Source organism: Geotrypetes seraphini, chromosome 5, assembly GCF_902459505.1.
Source record: "Geotrypetes seraphini chromosome 5, aGeoSer1.1, whole genome shotgun sequence".
NCBI lineage: Eukaryota > Metazoa > Chordata > Amphibia > Gymnophiona > Dermophiidae > Geotrypetes > Geotrypetes seraphini.
In genome coordinates this window covers 61,853,498-61,871,529 of record NC_047088.1, presented here as the reverse complement: position 1 = coordinate 61,871,529, position 18,032 = coordinate 61,853,498, and the positions used below count along the sequence as shown (strand labels likewise).

At 44.2% G+C, this 18,032-nt stretch overlaps 1 protein-coding gene across 4 annotated transcripts in view; it reads right to left on the bottom strand.

Moving 5' to 3' along the window:
• Positions 1–18,032, bottom strand: part of NSDHL (NAD(P) dependent steroid dehydrogenase-like) — a 36,850-nt gene that overhangs the window by 11,832 nt on the left and 6,986 nt on the right. For 3 of the 4 annotated variants that reach the window (XM_033946722.1, XM_033946718.1, XM_033946721.1), the window contains exons 2-6: positions 7,958–8,022; positions 6,408–6,467; positions 6,114–6,275; positions 3,289–3,435; positions 106–234 (exon numbers count right to left, since the gene is read on the bottom strand). In XM_033946722.1, coding sequence (XP_033802613.1) covers positions 106–234; positions 3,289–3,435; positions 6,114–6,275; positions 6,408–6,428 — 459 coding nt within the window. In that variant the 5' untranslated portion in view covers positions 6,429–6,467; positions 7,958–8,022. Of the gene's footprint in view, positions 1–105; positions 235–3,288; positions 3,436–6,113; positions 6,276–6,407; positions 6,468–7,957; positions 8,023–10,182; positions 10,198–18,032 lie in introns of those variants that run through there. The other variant, XM_033946720.1, reaches the window with a different exon arrangement.

Below are 18,032 nucleotides of genomic sequence, written 5' to 3'. Positions count from 1 at the left end.
AGTCAGAACTAGGGGCAGAACTCTGTGTGTTAGTGCTACTTCCAATCAAGCAGCTGAATCACGTATGCAAATTCTTATAGTGACCGACTGTGGCACACACTGTACCTTCTCTTGTAAGATTTTGGTCTCTGTGTAGTAGTCAAGGGGCTTTTTGGCATAAGGAAGGTCTTCAGTTCCATTCTTAATGTCGGTACCTTCAAAGACCACACTGGCACTACTTGTAAGAACTAGTTTCTGTGGAAAGGAGAGACACATGTTTTCTAATAACCAGAAACACAAGGAAATAATTTTATAACTGCCTGTACACATAAAAGTATTTCTTACACTTTTTCCTGTGTGCACTTAGGTATGTACATACTTCAGCTTTGAAAATAATACCAGGGAGATTATGCACAGGCATTTATACTTGCTCTTCAGAACACACAAATTTTCAGTATTTAATTTACAAATACATTTTCAAACATATATGCATAAATTATGCTAAGTGCTCCCTGATCCCACTCACAGTTAGTCCTGGTTATTATGTGCAAAGTTTTATATGTATAACATTTATGCAATTTTACACATTGAAATATTTTCCAGTAGAATACTTTCAGAATCAGGGGACTAGACCTTGAGCTATTTAATAAAGTGTGACGACATGGATCCTTCTTAAAAGTGTTTTAAATTAAAATCGTAGCAGTGTGCACTTCTATTTATTTTGAGCATTTCTAGTCTATATATTAACTAGGTGGATTACAATAAAAAAAACACACATAATTGAAAACAAATAACTTCACATAAATGAAACACACATAGGGCCCGATTCTGTAAAATGTGCATCCCGATGGCAGGCGGCAGTAGGTGTCCTATCACCGTCTGCCAGCTAATCAGGACACACATTTTTTTAAAAAAAATCTCTCCGGGACATTGTAGGCCTCCGGAGCGCATCTATGTAGACAGGTAGCGACACTTAAGCACACCCAAGGCGGGTCATGGGCATGGCTTAGCCCCGAAGTGGCCTTGGGCGGGTTTAAACATCACTACGTGTCTACGGAGATGCGAGACAGATGCCTGAAATGTAGGCCTGCAAAATGATTGACATGCAATCAGCAGCCGCCGATACCGGCGTCCTATACAGAATCAGGACCATACAGAATAAGGACCACATTACTCTACATTATATAAACTGCTATTCATAATCCAGGTCAAGAAGTCTGAATAAATAACTATATGCTTTCAAGTGTTTTCTAAAGTGCAGTACATCAGAAATAACGTTTGATTCTCTAGCAAATTGTTCCATGAATGGTGTCCAGCAATCAAAAATACTGCATTTTGAGTCTTAATAGTGCGCAATTTAATGAGATGAGGCTGTCTGCCTTTCGATCTCGAAGCACAAGATGGGACATTAAGACACAATACTTGAGTCAAATAGAAAGGTTTTTTGAAGCGAGTCAGCTTGACTATTGATTGGTTAACACAAACCAGAAATGATGTGGATTTTATGCTGATTAGTTGCCTCAGGGCTGGTCAGGGCGCGGCTGCACTTTTCAAGGCTGGATTGTTCCCCTGATGAGCCAAATCTTTTGGTGAAACAAGGTCACTTGTTGGGAAGTTTTGAAAGACATGACAGCGTTGGAGCTCAGAGTCATCTTTTTCAGCTAAGTCCTTGAATGTGCTTCTGTTTGACTTTGCCCATTTTCTTAAACCTGTGCTGTTATGTGAGGGAGTTTTTATTGCCAGTGAAAGTATTAAAATGAAAGTTTATTTGGTTCATACTGCTATGTTAATCTTAGGCCTTTTCTCCCTCTTGTTTTTGATGCATGCTGGGTTTTGAAAAGGGAAGTTGCTCAGTGTCACAGGCTCACAACATTATTACAGATTTATATGAACATATGTTATGTTGATGTCCTCATAAAGATTTGTCAAGTAGAAAGGTGCCATAATAGCCAGTATTTTATAAACAAGAAATACAAGTTTAAACTTAATTCTAAAAGCAATGGGAAGCCAGAGCAGTTTCTTCATAAAGGGCAACATGATCAAAACAAGTTAGACCTTATGAAACATCCCTTTCTAGTGCTGTGTTAGCAGTCAGAATCATCTGTCTCTAACGCACTGATGCTGCTCTTATCTGGGCTGTACACCAAGCAATATACTTTACTTCTCACATACCTTTGTGAGCTCAAACAAGGCAAGATTTAGGATTTAAGGAAAGCCCAGTACATTTATTTGATTATAAAAATTGAGTTCTCCTCCAAGATTTTGGGAATACTTTTTGACTCTTCCCTTACCTTTAAGGATCAAATAAACTCTCTGGTTAAGAAATGTTTTTTTAGTTTATGAATGCTGAGGAAGGTTAGATCTCTTTTCCATCAACGTCAATTTTTCTGTCTTGGTCCAATCAATTATACTATCTCGGCTAGATTATTGTAATGCCAATTATCTCGGCATCACAAAGATCTGCCTTCAAAGACTACAATTGATTCAGAATACCGCTGCAAAGTTGATTTATGGAAAAAGCAAATTCGACCACGTGACTCCTTTGCTTTTGAGTCTCCATTGGCTCCCGGTTTATCTCAAAATCGTTTAAATGTTTATGTATTATTTTTTAAATTGTATATGTTATTTTTATTCCTCTTGTTCCTCTTCTATGGAATATTTATAGATTTTCATATGCGAGAGGCACTCAACGATTTAAACTTTCCCTCCCTTCGAAGGAAAGGAATTCAGGGAATCAAGAAATGTAGCCTTTCTCTGGCTTTTAAATTTCCCCAATTATGGAATGAACTTCCTTTAATTTTGAGGTGTCCCAGCTCTTTCCAATCTTTCCATAAAAACTTTTCTATTTGCTATACATTTTGAAAATTAATCCTCTTATATTTTAGCTTATTTTTAAACTTATTGTTAACCGTGTTGAGCTTCTTCTAGTTGAAGACCCGGTATATAAAGTTAGGTTTTAGTTTAGTTTAATTTTAATCTCAGAGATTAAGGGATGTAGCAAACAAACAAAAAATGCACATGAGACTAACTATGTCATACAATATACAAGAATGACACATGGAAGAGTAATGGAAATTCAGCAAGAATTATCTGCCTTCGATCTATCAACACAAGTCAAAATGACCAAATTTGTATTCATCTTTTTTTTTTTTTTTTTTTAATCATCTTATAACTAGAAATGTTCTTTGATATTTTTATGCAAATCTATGTGTACTGTTTTAGATACTTAATATTTGGAAATATACAGCACTTGATGAACAGATACAATGGATACGTCTCCTCTCCCCCCAGCACATGAATTCTCTTTACCTGGACCTGAGCATCCTTGCAAGCTTCAATGACAGTTTTAGTGCCTGTATAATTGACCTTGAAGAAGAGCTCCCGGTTATCACTGGAAGGAGCTGGAGATGCACAGTGGAACACAACACTCACCCCCTGCAATGCTGGTAACAGGTCCTAGAGAAAGAGAGAGAGACCAGAAAAGAGAATAATGAGCCTCTTGATTTGAACACAGGTGTTTTCTTCCTGAGATTACAGAAGAAAAACAACAGTATTCCTTAAATTTCTGGATTTCATATAATTTGGAAAACAAGATACTGATAAATATTCTAGCTATCTCTTTGCATTATAGAATAATATGGATAATAAACAGTCCCTCCTGCTTCAGAGTCTAAGGAGAACTACATCCACACGGTGGTCCTGCATTCCACCTGCGCAGGAAGGAAGGTGTTCTTAGACAACTGCACAATTGAGAAGCCCACTGAAGGTGGCAGATGATACAGATGGGACATGACACTCAATACTTTGAGAACCCCTACCAGAGGAGCCCGTGCCCCGAGAGCAGACTGTCACTATCAGGATGACAAGAAAATGTGGCAGACGAGGAGGTAGAGCAGGATGTGGGTTCAAATTGAGCTCATACAGAGACTCCATAAGAGATTTAGTAAGGTAGCAGACTTAAAGACATGCAGAACCATGTGATCGTCCCCAGGGTGGAAAACCACATAAGGATCCACAGATCTGGCATGCTGGCTAAGGTCCTTAGCCATAGGAAAGGCTACCAGAAAACAAGGGGTCAGCAAACTGATCACCAACATCGCAAAGAACAGGGTCTGCTAACAGGAATCACTTAGTAAGGCAAAGCCACTAAGAGACAAGTCCAAGGTGCAGTTTGACTGTGCAGTAGAAGCACGGCTGTTCTGACAGGGCAAAAAAAAAAAAAATTGCATAAATCTGAAAGGGGTTCCTGACCATAGAGCACGGAGTCACCCTCAAATGACTTAAACCTGCGTTTCACTGGTTGTGGGGCGTCTGCATCCTTTCGCATGGAAATGACAACTTTGCTGGGCCCCAAAAATAGAAAATGCCACCCAAACAAACTAGCTGCCCTTTCTGTCACCTGCTTTGATAGGGGAGAGGTTAGGCTTTGTGTTCCCGCCTCTCCTGTTTGCACCACACAGCACATGGTGTACAGACAGCACTCCTGAATTTGGAACAGAAGAGCCCAAGGACCCAGTGGTGTTGCAAGGGTGAGAGCAGAAAAAAACAACGAAGGTGACTGATGGTGTTCAATCTCGTTTATTAAATCTTAAGACTCGACACGATCATGTTTCGGCCCCAACTGGGCCTGCCTCAGGAGTCTGAATGTGTGACAAGATGATATTTATGTGGGTACTCAGACTTCAATTGATAAACTGTGTTTCCATATATATATACTGAATCTTTGAAAATAACAGCAACAAATAGTACTCCTCTGTGGCTGCCTACAGTGTGCACTGCTCTCGGAGGAGTAAACGAGATTGAACACCGTCCGTCACCTTCGTTGTTTATTCTGCTTTCATGGTTTGTGAAAGTACACCTCCTGCATTTTCTGTAGCAAGGGAGAGAGGCACCCAGGGTGTTGGTGCCTCTTCCCTGTCCCCTCTGGCATGTGCACATGCCTCTTCCCTTCCCTCGCACTTCTATGTGTATTGTGAGCAGCATCACCAACTTGCTGCCCGCATCGGTTCTCCCTCTGACGTCATTTCCTAGGTGCAGGGCCCAAAAGTGATGTCAGAGAGCCCATGCTGGCACGAGCAGAAGGTTGGAGTTGCTGCTTGTGCCAGCACAGAGCCAGAGGTACAGTTTTTTTGGGGGGAAGTGAAGGTGTGCACAAGGTGGGGGGAGGAATGGGTACGAGCAGGGGGCGGAGAGGAGTATTGGTGCCCTTACCAAGACGGCGCCCGAAACAGACTGCCCCCCTCTCCGCCCTCCCTTACTACACCACAAGGACCCCACCCCAATAAGTTTGGAGGCAAAAATTGCAGTTTTGGAAAAACAGGAAGCGGAGGGTTTAGAAAAAAAGATCACTAAAAATCCAAGATGGCCACCAATAAGAAAATCGCAATATTGTTTACCTTTAGCAAAATGCAAAAATATTTCCTGATCATCGTTACCAATTTTGTTGTGATAGGTCAGCCAGTGGTGCAGGACCTCTGCAATTTGGTCTCAGGCTCTGTCTCTACTGATCCTTTCACCTCACCCTCTGATCTTGTGGGTGTTCTTCTTGCTCTCTTCTAATACTGCAAGTCAGTCGTTCTCAGTCTTTGGAGCATATGCTCCTTTGCTCCCCTGCAGTGAGCTTGCTTTTTTACCTCTCCTTTCACTATTACTACTACTGCATAATTCAGCATCTCACCTCAAAAGTACTTCCATCTGCCTGCCAATTTTTCCACCAAGCCTTTTCTCTCTAGAACTCCGCCTTCATCTCCAGCTACGTTCTTTCAAAATTTGAAGTCTCTTGCCTCAGAGAAGTAAGCTTCTGAAAATCTATAAACTGTTGAGTAAATTAGCTATATTTAATCAATAAAGTACATTTCAGAAAAAAACCCCGAGATTTCTTGTGTGTGCTGATGTGCAAGAGGTTATACTGCCTCGATACTAGAGCATGTATATGTTCTAAGAGGATCAGGAACAATAAGATCCTTCAGAATCAGACAGAGCAATAAGCACGTGGTGGTGTTTGGAGTTTACTGCTGACTCCATGTTCAAGGAAGACTTCCATAAAACAAATTAAAGGTACAGCATACAAATGTTTATTTAAGGTAAAAAAAAAAATTAAATAAATAAATAAAATTTCATTCATTTTGTATTACCTCTTTATTGCATAGGTCGCCAATAAAAAAATTAACTTTTTCATTTTCGAAACCCTTTTGGATATCAAACACATTGACAGTGTAACCCTTTTCCAGCAGTCTCTCCACCATGTGCTGCCCGAGAAATCCTGAACCACCTATTACGGTACATTTCTTACTGGACTGTGAAGGAAAAGAAGAGAATGTGAGATGACAATTAAAAGAACTTCTTCAGTACCTTAACACTAAACAAGGATCTTTCGTTTACTGAGTATTATTGAAAGAGTGCAAATGTCACGTGTTTTTAAAACTTACTGGTCTAAGTCGTGTCATCATTTCTTTAAAAAAAAAAAAATTGGTAGAAACCAGTTTCTCCTGTGGGGGGGAAAAAAATACTTTGTCAATGTTAGGTAATCTTAGAGTACAAAAATAGGGGTCCTTTTACTAAGGTGGGCTAGCCGATTTAGCGTGCGCTAAACGCTAACGCGTCCATAGAATATAATGAACACGTTAGCGTTTAGCGTGTGCTAAAACGGCTAGCACGCCTTAGTAAAAGAAGGGGATAATTAGTAAAAGAAATTTATATATACTGTTTATACTCAAGCATAAACCTAGATTTTTGGACCAAAAATTAGCCTGAAAATGGGGGTCTCGGATTATATTAGAGTCTTCCCTCTCTCAGATCCATCACAGCCCTCTCCTAAGCCCGGTTCAGTGGTGAGCTAGGGCAAGAGCGATTCGCCTATGCTCCTGCCCCGTGTATTCTCACTACTCAATATGGCTGATATGAGTTCCCACAGTGGTTGCTATGTGTATTTACTGCCTTTTCATGAAGAGATTCATCCAAAGCGATTACAATACATTGAATAGTATTTTCCCTATCTGATCCTGCAGGCTCACAATCTAACTGAGGTACCTGAGACAATGGAGGGATTGAGTGACTGCTACTACTAATCATTTCTATAGCACTAGTAGACATACACAGCACTGTACATCAAAACACAGAAGAGACAGTAACAAGGAGCAGGCTGGAATTGAATTCACAACCTCAGAGTGTTGAGGCAGCAGAGATCCCATGTGCCTATCCCAGGCTTTCTTGAATTCAGACACAGTCTGTACAAAGCACAATAGGGAAACAAAGTGGGCAAAGAAAAAAAAAATTATGGCGCAATTTTAAAGTGCTGGCAATCTCATATGCTGAAATGCCACACAACAGAGGAGAAGAAAGATAAGCCTTAAGTGCTTCAGTATAAAACTCAGTCAAAGTTAAAACTCCGACATCAAGATAAAAAACAATAAGGGTTCCGGACCTAAAAAAAGCTAAGAAAACACTTAAATGTAATGTAATTTATTTCTTATATACCGCTACATCCGTTAGGTTCTAAGCGGTTTACAGAAAATATACATTAAGATTAGAAATAAGAAAGGTACTTGAAAAATTCCCTTACTGTCCCGAAGGCTCACAATCTAACTAAAGTACCTGGAGGGTAATAGAGAAGTGAAAAGTAGAGTTAGAGGAAAAATAAAAATAAAATAAACATTTTAACAAGACAGCATTGATCTAAATACTTTGGAAGGTAGAAGAGAGGAGAGAAAGGAATAGAAGCAGAAGGGGGAGCCGTTGAACAGTAGAATTCTGGAGAAATTTAAATGATAGAAATAGAACAAAACAAAGACAAAAGGCAAAACAATAGATAAGATTAAAGATAAATCTTAAAGTAGTGCAAGGTGACAGCACTCTTCAGCAGGCTGGCAATAAAGTATATAAAGAACGCTAAGGGGAAGAAGTTAAACCCCAGGTTTTTAAACATATGTAGATTCTCTCAATTAAGCCATAAACAAACAATAGGAGCTAGAATACTCACTTTGACTGAATAAGAGCAAGATGACAGCACACCACAGCAGGCTGACAATCTATACACAAAGAACTCTGTGTTGAGAAGGAAAATAAAAGGGCTCAATATGATGAGGTCAGAAGTCTTGAGTCAGACTACGGAAAGCCAATTGAGGCAAAAAGTTAAAAAATGCCAAAACTAAATGCTGCTGACCAAACAGATAGAAACAACTAAACTGAGACATCAGTGATGTGAACTCTGTGAGTGAGTGAAACAAAAATAATAAAAATGAGTGAAGAAAAGATGAAATTTTGAACCCAACAATAAATGAAAATTAATAGTGCTGTCAAAAAAAAGTTATAGATAAAAGTTATGTACAGCAGAGAATATGGTTACACAAAATAAATTTTTTATATGACAAAAAATGTAGAATTAGAAGCTGAATGAGAGTGTACCAAATGTCAATGTATGAATACAAAAGATATGAATAAGTGATGCAACGTGGAAAAGAGGTTACAATATATGAAAGTGTCCAATGTGAATATTTAATTACTATAATGAACAAAATGTATGAAAGTTGTGTTCAAGGATATGAATCTAAAATATGTGATTAAATATGAATGTGCAACAGTTCCGTAGATAAACACCAGAAAGTAAAACAAAATCATTTAGCAATGATGTAGATCTTAAGGGGAATTTCTGTATAGGAAGCCGGTCTCAGCAGCAGCCTAAGCGGCTGCTGAGAATCGCACACCAGCATCCTATACAGAATTGCGTCTGTCCTAATGGCCTAACCCCAATTATGATCAATTATGAAGAATTAAAACAACTTGCATATAAACCTAAATGTGTGTACAATATTAAATAAAGTCAGCACTGAAACCAGCATGACTATCTGAATAAATTAGCCTTAAGACTCTTACTGATAGTTAGAAAGGATATGTAAATTTGGCCCAAAAAGGAGCACAGATAAGCAAAATAAATATAATATAGAACATAGAGGTTGTTAAACTATAAAAAAAGGAATAAAATCTATTTCTAAATTTAACCCAAAGGGGGCAATTGTGTTGATTTTAAAAAAATTACTTTGTTCAGCTCGAAGTAGAGTGAGATTCAAATCTTCTCCCCTCCGGTGAAGTTTGAATGTTTGGAACATAACATATTTCAAGTCTTTAATTGTGTGTTCCAAGTCAATTCAATGATTGACTAAGGGCTCATTTTACAAAGGTGCGTTAGGGCCTTAATGTGCGGAATAGCACGTGCTAAAATGCCCCGCATGCTAGCCGCTACTGCCTCCTCTTGAGTTTTTTGGGTGCGTGAGCTAAAAACACTAGCGCACCTTTGTAAAAGGTATGCAGCTACGAAGTTTGATAATATGGGTTTTAATTTTCCTTTTGGCTTTACCAATATAAAGCATTTTGCATGGACAAATTCTGTATTACAGTTGCTTGAAAAGTTAAGTGTGTAATTCCTATCCATTTTGGGATATGTAAATATAGAAATAAGCAGGGAATGATCACAAACGGAGCATAAACCACAGGGTTGATGCTCGGTATGAATATAACCTTTTTTAAAGATGCTTTTAACCCTTAGAGCTCCTAAGGTGCGCTAGCGTTTTTTAGCGCACGCAGGAAATTACCACATGCTATGCGGAAAAGCTAATGCCAGCTCAATGCTGGCGTTAAGGTCTAGCGCGTGCGGTAATGTATCACGTGCTATTCTGCGCATTAAAGCCCTAACGCAGCTTAGTAAAAGGAGCCCTTAATCTACGTTCAGTTCATGTACAAAATTTGTTTTTCTAATTGTACCCTTTTTTTTTCATTCTTCTACCTTATAGTTTTTTTTTTCTCTTCTTTCTCTTTTTAGATTCCCCACCCTATTGTTCTTTCCATATATGTCTCTCCTCTGAACTTTAAAAATACTAAACTGTAGTTCTATCCCCTCTCCTCTTTTGTATTAGTTGGTCTGTATGTCTAATTATCTACCCCATTATTTAAATTGTAAAAATATATGTTTATATTTATTAATTTTTGATTGTTGTATCTCGCTTAGTAAAACTAAATAAACGATTCATCAAAGTCCAATAAAAACTTGAAACTTGAAGGTACAAGTTTATCATGTATACTTTGACCACGAGAAAATGCTATAATCGGTCTATTGTGCCTAAAACATTGATAGAGTGTCAAAATGTGCCAATGTCTTTTAATGATACTACATATCTCATTTGACAAATGTGAAAATGTCATGGTACATACCAGCTTCTTATACCAGTCATTAAGAAATCTTCACGGTGGTGAAGTTTTGATTTAGGATATCCTTCTCTTATATGTTTGATAGGGTTTTCTCTTTGTTGAAATTTGAGTGCCATAGTAGTAACCTGATGGTGAGGTACATAAGCGTCTTAGTCATAAGAATTGACTATGCAGCAAATTCTTTTTAAGCTGCACCTGATGGAAACTTGAGTAATGTAAATAGCTATTCTTTTCTTTAGATTGTAGTATGAATTTTGCCTTATCACAAGGGAGTTACTACAGAGAATAAAAATCCCAACACTGTCGATACTTTGCTAAAAAAGCACAGTTACTTACCGTAACAGGTGTTATCCAGGGACAGCAGGCATATATTCTCACATGTGGGTGACGTCATCTACGGAGCCCCGATGCGGAAGCATTTTCAAGCAAACTTGATTGAAGATTTAAGTTTGCTCTGCTGCTCCACGCATGCGTGCCTTCCTGCTCCACTAGGGGGTGCATCCCCTCGTGGTCTCCAGTTCACTTAACTAGCCAAGAAGCCAACCTCGGGGAGGTGGGCGGGTTGTGAGAATATATGCCTGCTGTCCCTGGATAACACCTGTTACGGTAAGTAACTGTGCTTTATCCCAGGACAAGCAGGCATGATATTCTCACATGTGGGTGACCTCCAAGCTTACTGAAGAGGGATGGAGGGAAGTTGGCAATTTAAGCAAATAGATTTCGTAATACCGATTGGCCGAACCGGCCATCGCTTCTGGACAGGGAGTCCAGACAGTAGTGGGAGGTGAAGGTATGAACCGAAGACCACGTGGCAGCCTTGCAGATTTCCTCAATAGGTGTGGACCTGAGGAACGCTACGGAGGCTGCCATCGCTCGGACTTTGGGTCCCGTTACTCGACCATGCAGCTCGAGACCAGCCTGAGCGTAGCAAAAGGAGATGCAGTCGGCCAACCAGTTGGACAAGGTGCGTTTGGAAACTGGGTGGCCTAACCGGTTTGGGTCGAAGGACAGAAACAGTTGTGGGACTTTCCGGTGTGGCTGAGTGCGTTGGAGGTAAAAGGCCAACGCTCTTTTGCAGTCAAGGGTGTGGAGCACCACCTCTCCGGGGTGAGAGTGGGGCTTGGGAAAAAACACGGGTAAGGCGATGGACTGATTGAGATGGAAATCAGACACTACTTTAGGTAGGAACTTTGGATGGGTGCGGAGTACCACCTTGTCGTGATGGAATACCGTGAAGGGTGGGTCCGCTACCAGAGCTTGTAGCTCACTAACCCACCGTGCGGACGTGAGCGCGAGTAAGAAAATTACTTTCCAAGTGAGGAATTTTGGATGGCATTTGTCTAGTGGCTCAAATGGAGGTTTCATTAGTTGAGCCAGAACCACGTTAAGGTCCCAAACCACCGGGGGAGGTTTGAGAGGGGGGTGGACGTTCAGTAGACCCTTCATGAAGCGAGTGACTAAGGGATGGAGCGAGAGGGCTTTCCCTTCCAGGGGCTGATGGAAGGCCGCAATCGCACTGAGGTGTACTCGAATGGAGTTGGTCTTTAGGCCGGAATGAGATAGTTGAAGTAGATAGTCAAGGACCAGGGGGACGGGGACTGACACCGGGTCCTGGCTGTGGGAGGAGCACCAGGTTGAGAATCTGGTCCACTTTTGGGAGTAGCAGGTTCTCGTCGAGGTTTTTCTAGAGGCCTCCAATATCTCCTTGACTGATTGAGACACGGGGAGAGCAGTCAGGGGGAGAGAAACCAAGCATTCAGATGAAGAGATTGAAGATTGGGATGTAACAGTGAACCCTGACCCTGTGACAGTAGAGAGGGAAACAGAGGCAGAGGCAGTGGATCTCTGACACTGAGTTGAAGTAGAAGGGAAAACCACGGCTGGCGTGGCCAGCGAGGGGCAATCAGGATCAGGGTGGCTTGTACTGTTTTCAGGTGGACAAGCGTCCGCAGTATCAGAGGAAACGGCGGGAACGCGTACAGGAACCTTCCCTCCCAGTCGAGGAGGAAGGCGTCGGCCTCGAGCCGGTCCGGGGAGTATATCCGGGAGCAGAAGAGAGGCAGCTTGTGGTTGTGAGGGGACGCGAACAGGTCTATTTGAGGTGTCCCCCACCGTTCGAACACCCCTCGTAGGGTCTGAGAGTGTAGTGACCACTCGTGTGGCTGGAGGAGGCGGCTGAGTCTGTCCGCCAGGCAGTTTTGTTCTCCTTGTATGTACACCGCTCGGAGGAAGGTGTTGTTGGAGATTGCCCATTTCCAGAGGCGCAGGGCTTCCCGACAAAGGGACCAAGACCCTGTCCCCCCTTGTTTGTTTACGTAGTACATCGCTACCTGGTTGTTGGTTCGGATGAGAACCACTCGGTCGTGGAGCAGATGTTGGAAGGCTACAGCTGCGAGATAGATGTCCCGAAGTTCTAGCACGTTGATGTGGCAGCGACGGTCTTGTGCTGACCACATTCCTTGGGTGCGTAGGCCGTCCAGATGGGCTCCCCAAGCGTACTCCGACGAGTCCGTGGTGAGTACCTTGCTGTGGGGTGGGGTGAGGAAGAGCAAACCTTTGGAAAGATTTGAAGAGTCGGCCCACCAGCGGAGCGATCGTTGCAATTAAGGAGTCACTGTCACGTGGCGTTCGATCGGGTCCCGGTCTTGACGCCATTGAGACGCCAGGGTCCATTGAGGGATTCTCAGATGGAGGCGGGCGAAGGGTGTGACATGGACGGTGGAGGCCATGTGGCCCAGGAGGGTCATCATCTGTCGAGCTGATACCGAGGTCAGCAGGGAGATCCTTCGGCTCAGACTTACTAACGCCTCCAGGCGTGGAGGGGGGAGGAAGGAACGGAGGCGAACCATGTCCAGCGTGGCCCTGATGAACTGTAGGGACTGCGAGGGGCGTAATTGAGATTTTGGGAAGTTTATTTCGAACCCCAGACTTTGTAGGTAGGTAATAGTCTGTTGGGTCGCTGAGATAACCCCTTCCCTGGACGGGGCTTTGATTAGCCAGTCGTCCAGGTAGGGGAATACCTGGAGGCCCTGGGAACGTAAGGTTGCTGCTACCACCACGAGGCACTTGGTGAAGACCCGAGGTGATGATGCTAGTCCGAAGGGGAGGACTCGGTATTGTAGGTGCCAGTCCCCTACCTGGAAACGCAAGAACTTGCGGTGTGCGGGGTGCACTGGGACATGTGTGTACGCCTCCTTGAGATCGAGGGAGCAGAGCCAGTCGCCCTCGTCGATCAGGGGGTAGAGTGTCGGTAGTGAGAGCATCCGAAATTTTTCCCGTACCAGGAATTTGTTGAGGCGTCTCAAGTCTAGTATTGGGCGTAGGTCTCCCGTCTTTTTCGGTACCAGGAAGTAACGGGAGTAGAAGCCCTTCCCCCGTTGGTCGGGGGGAACCTTCTCCACTGCTCTCAGGCGAAGCAGGTCTCGAGCTTCGGAGAGGAGTAGGGGTAGCTGAGTCCGGTTGGGAGGGCAATTCCTTGGGGGGTTGTCCGGGGGAATGGCCCGAAAGTTGAGAGAGTACCCTGATGAGATCACGCCAAGGACCCATGCGTCCGACGTGACTTGTTCCCAGCGAGGGTAAAATGCTTTGAGTCGACCCCCGATGGGAAGGAGGCCTGGGACTATGGCGGAGGGGGCCCGGCCCCTTCCGCGTGTCCCGTCAAAAGGACGGGGATGGTTTGGTGGTCGCAGGCGGTTGGGACTTGGGCATGGCCCTGTGGTGGGCTTGCGGACGCCTGGGTGGGGGCCGCGAGAAGACAGGGGTGGACTTTTGTGGGTAGCGGCGCGGAGGGGCCCTATACGGCCTGGACGCTGGCGGTTTGGGCTTTTGCCGGACAAGGGAGGCAAACGAGCGTTCATGTTCGGAGAGGCGTTTTGTAGCCGCCTCGATAGTGTCATCGAACAATTCCTTTCCCACGCAGGGGAGGTTAGCCAAACGGTCCTGTAAGTTGGGGTCCATGTCGACCAGGCGCAGCCAAGCTAGTCGGCGCACGGCGATAGCGAAGGCTGCTTCTCTGGAGGAGAGTTCGAAGCCATCGTAGGCCGCGTGGAATAGATGAAGGCGCAGGTTGGAGAGGGACTCTAAAAGCTGGCCGAACGTTCCTTGCCGGGAGGCCGGTAGGTCAGTCTCAAAGGCTCTCAATAGTCCAATGAGGTGTTTGAGGTAGGATGTGAAGGTGAAAGTGTAGCTTTGCACCCTAGAGGCCGTCATTGCGTTTTGGTATAGTCTCCTGCCGAACTTGTCCAGGGTTCGGCCTTCTCGGCCTGGGGGGACCGCTGCTGAGACCCGGGACGGGTGAGCCTTTTTCAAGGAGGATTCTACTAGCAGCGATTGGTGGGAGAGCTGTGGTTGCTCGAATCCCGGGTAAGGTACTGTGCGGTACTTGGCCTCCATTTTGGAGGGTACGGCCGTGACCATGTAGGGGGTCTCCAGGTTCCTGAAGTAGGCCTGTTGGAGTACCGGGTTAGGTGGTAAGCAAAGGGACTCTCTGGGCAGTGATGGCATATCCAGCTCCGCCAGGTACTCCTTAGAGTATCTGGAGTCGGACTGGAGGTCTAAGTCCAATGCGTGGCCCATGTCTTGGACAAAGCGAGTGAAGGATGGGCGAGATGTCCCTGGGGCCCCGTGCGGGGTCGGGGAACGAGACCTTCGTCGGGTGGAGAAGGATGGGGAGGCTTCCCTCGAGTATCGAGGTTCATGCTCTGATCCATGCTCCGAGGCTGGGGAAGCACTGTGAGAGTGTTCCGGGGTTGTCGATCTTCGGCGTCTCGAGGAGCCCCTCGGAGACGATTCCGGAGTTAGGGGTACCGATCGATGTCGGATTGGTGACCTCGATCCGGACTCCCTCGGAGAATATGTCCGAGGGGGAGTTCGGAGGATGCGCGGGTTGAAGAGTGATAACTCAGCCACCCTTAGTGGTCCCGTACGAGGTGTGGGAGAACGGCCTCGTAGGGTTGGTGAACCTCGGGCCTTCTTGGAGGTACGGCGGTTCGAGGTTTCTGTCGTTTTAGCCCGACGTTTTGCCCCTCGGCGGTCTGCGGAGGGGGAACGTCTCGGGCGCCTCAGCGAGGAGTCCGAGGAGGATGGGATGCGGCGAGGATTGCGCACCTTTCCTCGAGGTTGTTCGGTGCAAGGCTGGTCTGGCACATTCGAGGTTGAGGCTGATTGAAACTGGGCCATTGCAGCGGACAGCTCCGACGTGATCATCGCTCGGAGTAGGTCCTGGAAGACGGGCACGGACAGCATCGAAGGCATGTCCACTGCCTCGGTGCACTCCACCGGGGGCGACCTCGTATTAGAGTATTCCCGTGTGGTGGAGGCACGGCCCGAAGGCTTGGAGGGCTTAGACGGGGCTGTAAGCATGGGGCTTCCGCCATGCGTCGACGTTGTCCCCGAGGCTGGCTTCTTCGCTGTTACAGAACCTGAAGAGGGGACTTACCCGGGGCCAAGGCTTTCTGTTGTCCCGAGGACTTCGGGGTTGAGTCTCGGGGCGATGCCGAGGTATCCGGGGCCGACCTCGAGGCCGGGGCCGAGGCCGGGGCCGACCTCGAGGCCGAGGTGGAGGGTTGGTCCGGGGTGAAGAGGTCCGCCATGCGGGCTTTTCTTCGGCGGAGGGCCCGGTTCTGGAAATTAGCACACTGGGGGCAGGAGTCGGTTGGATGAGCCGCCCCCAGACAGAGGATGCACCGGCGATGCGGATCTGTGAGAGAAAGAAGCCGCTCGCACCGGGTGCACTTTTTAAAGCCGGTCAAAGGCCGGGACATTAAATCGAAAGTAGCCGCGGCTCGATTAGCCACGCAGCCACGGGGACCCGGAAGCCTCCGGGTCGTCGAAACGAAGCAGGAATCAAATAAAAGGTAAAGAATTCGCGCACAGCGACTTAATCGTGAAAAAACAAGAAAAAATCGCGGTGCTAGAAGGCAGTTGGGGCAGAGCCTGAAAAACACGGCTTCTAGGCTCGCGGAAAATTTTGAACTGGAGACCACGAGGGGATGCACCCCCTAGTGGAGCAGGAAGGCACGCATGCGTGGAGCAGCAGAGCAAACTTAAATCTTCAATCAAGTTTGCTTGAAAATGCTTCCGCATCGGGGCTCCGTAGATGACGTCACCCACATGTGAGAATATCATGCCTGCTTGTCCTGGGATAAGCGTAGTTATTATAAAACTCGAGTTTAGTTTCACTAAGATTCCCCTCCAATTCCATTCCCTCCATTCCAATAAAAAAAACCCTGAGTGATGTGAGTTAAACTTTGATGGTATATTAAGTGATATTAAAGTATAAAATGATTGTACCCTATGTTACACTTCTTGAAAGTTTTAAAAATGAATAAAGATTTAAAATAAAAAAAGCCCATTGACTAAATTTGTGGATTCATAATAATATCTAATTATTTATCTTTCCTTCTGTTCATTTACCTTTACACATCCATAGGGGGGAGGGGGGTTGGAGGGAGGGAAATAAATATTGATGGTGGCATTTAGGTAACTTTATTCTTCATTTATATTATATTTATTTATATTATATGTTATATTATGTTATTATTAATTGTAAGAAATCTTGAATGATATATGTGTTACCTGTACATATAATAGTGCATTGTATGTAGGATCTATTGTTCTTTTATTTGTTTGGCACTGTTTTAGATTAAAAATCAATAAAGATTTAAAAAAAAAAAAAAAGCCCTGAGTAAATGTTAGCCTCACCTTTCACTTCTCAATGTAGGGTGCAAACAAAGCTCATTGGCTGCATAATATACCTCATAAAAACCACCCAATTATTTGGTCACCCGAACTTGTACCCCAGCATGTCAGATGTGAACCTGCTTTCTCCCTCTCCAGACTGTGCTACTTTACAACCACCTTGACCCTTACCTGCTCTGTTACACCCCTCCCCCTACGCCCATTCTCCTGCCTAGCCTGATCATCGCCAGAGCACCAGAAGCAAAATGATTGGCTCCCATCTCACCTTCACAGCCAATCATCACCACAGAAGAGGAGAAGCGTTGCTCAATGGCCATGTGTCCGTGCTAAAAGAGAATAGCTAATCAATAGACTAACAGGGAATGCCACAATGCACTGTACGTTGACAACAGTGATCTCCGGGATGCCGTTTCAAGCCTTGCTCTGGATTCAGGATGTTCCATTCCAGATTCTAATACTATGGGCATTTTATTTGTCTTTATTATGTACGCAGGAAAACTGAATACACTTTCAGCGCCATTGTCAAAGGCAAATTCTGCGGATCAAATTGACTAGGCCACGACAGAGCTATCTTTACAAGTTAGCCTCGGGCTCTTCTCCACCAAAAACTGTTTCTTACTGTTAGGCACTGAAGAAAAAGCCAGAAGGGAACCTTTACGACGGAAACACCTGAGCAACCAAAAGAGTCGTAAGGCAGAGATGTCCACAGCCAGAGTCTGGATCAACCAAAGCAGTCTTTATTGATGACAGCAAAAGTAGGTGCCAGAGCAATTGATTACAGTGAATGTAGACTCGACACTGACAGTATTTCGTCTAAAATTGCCTTTGTCAAGAGTCTAGCAAGACCAAAGTATGTATAAAACATGTATTAAAATCATAATAAAAAAATGATCTAAAAGAAGCATATGAAAAAATATAATGGTTCAAATAAATAGTATATTACAAGACTAAAAACTGATACTGCTTACATGAAGTACATAATTAAAATATATAATTAAAGGACAAGACAAAAATAGGATTAAGACCAATCTTGCTTATCACAAATAATGTCATTACATGTATCTCACTGAGTACTTCTATATGAACTATCAAAACAAATAAACATTACAAAAAGTATAAGGCATATGAAATGTCAGCCAAAATCTTAACATACC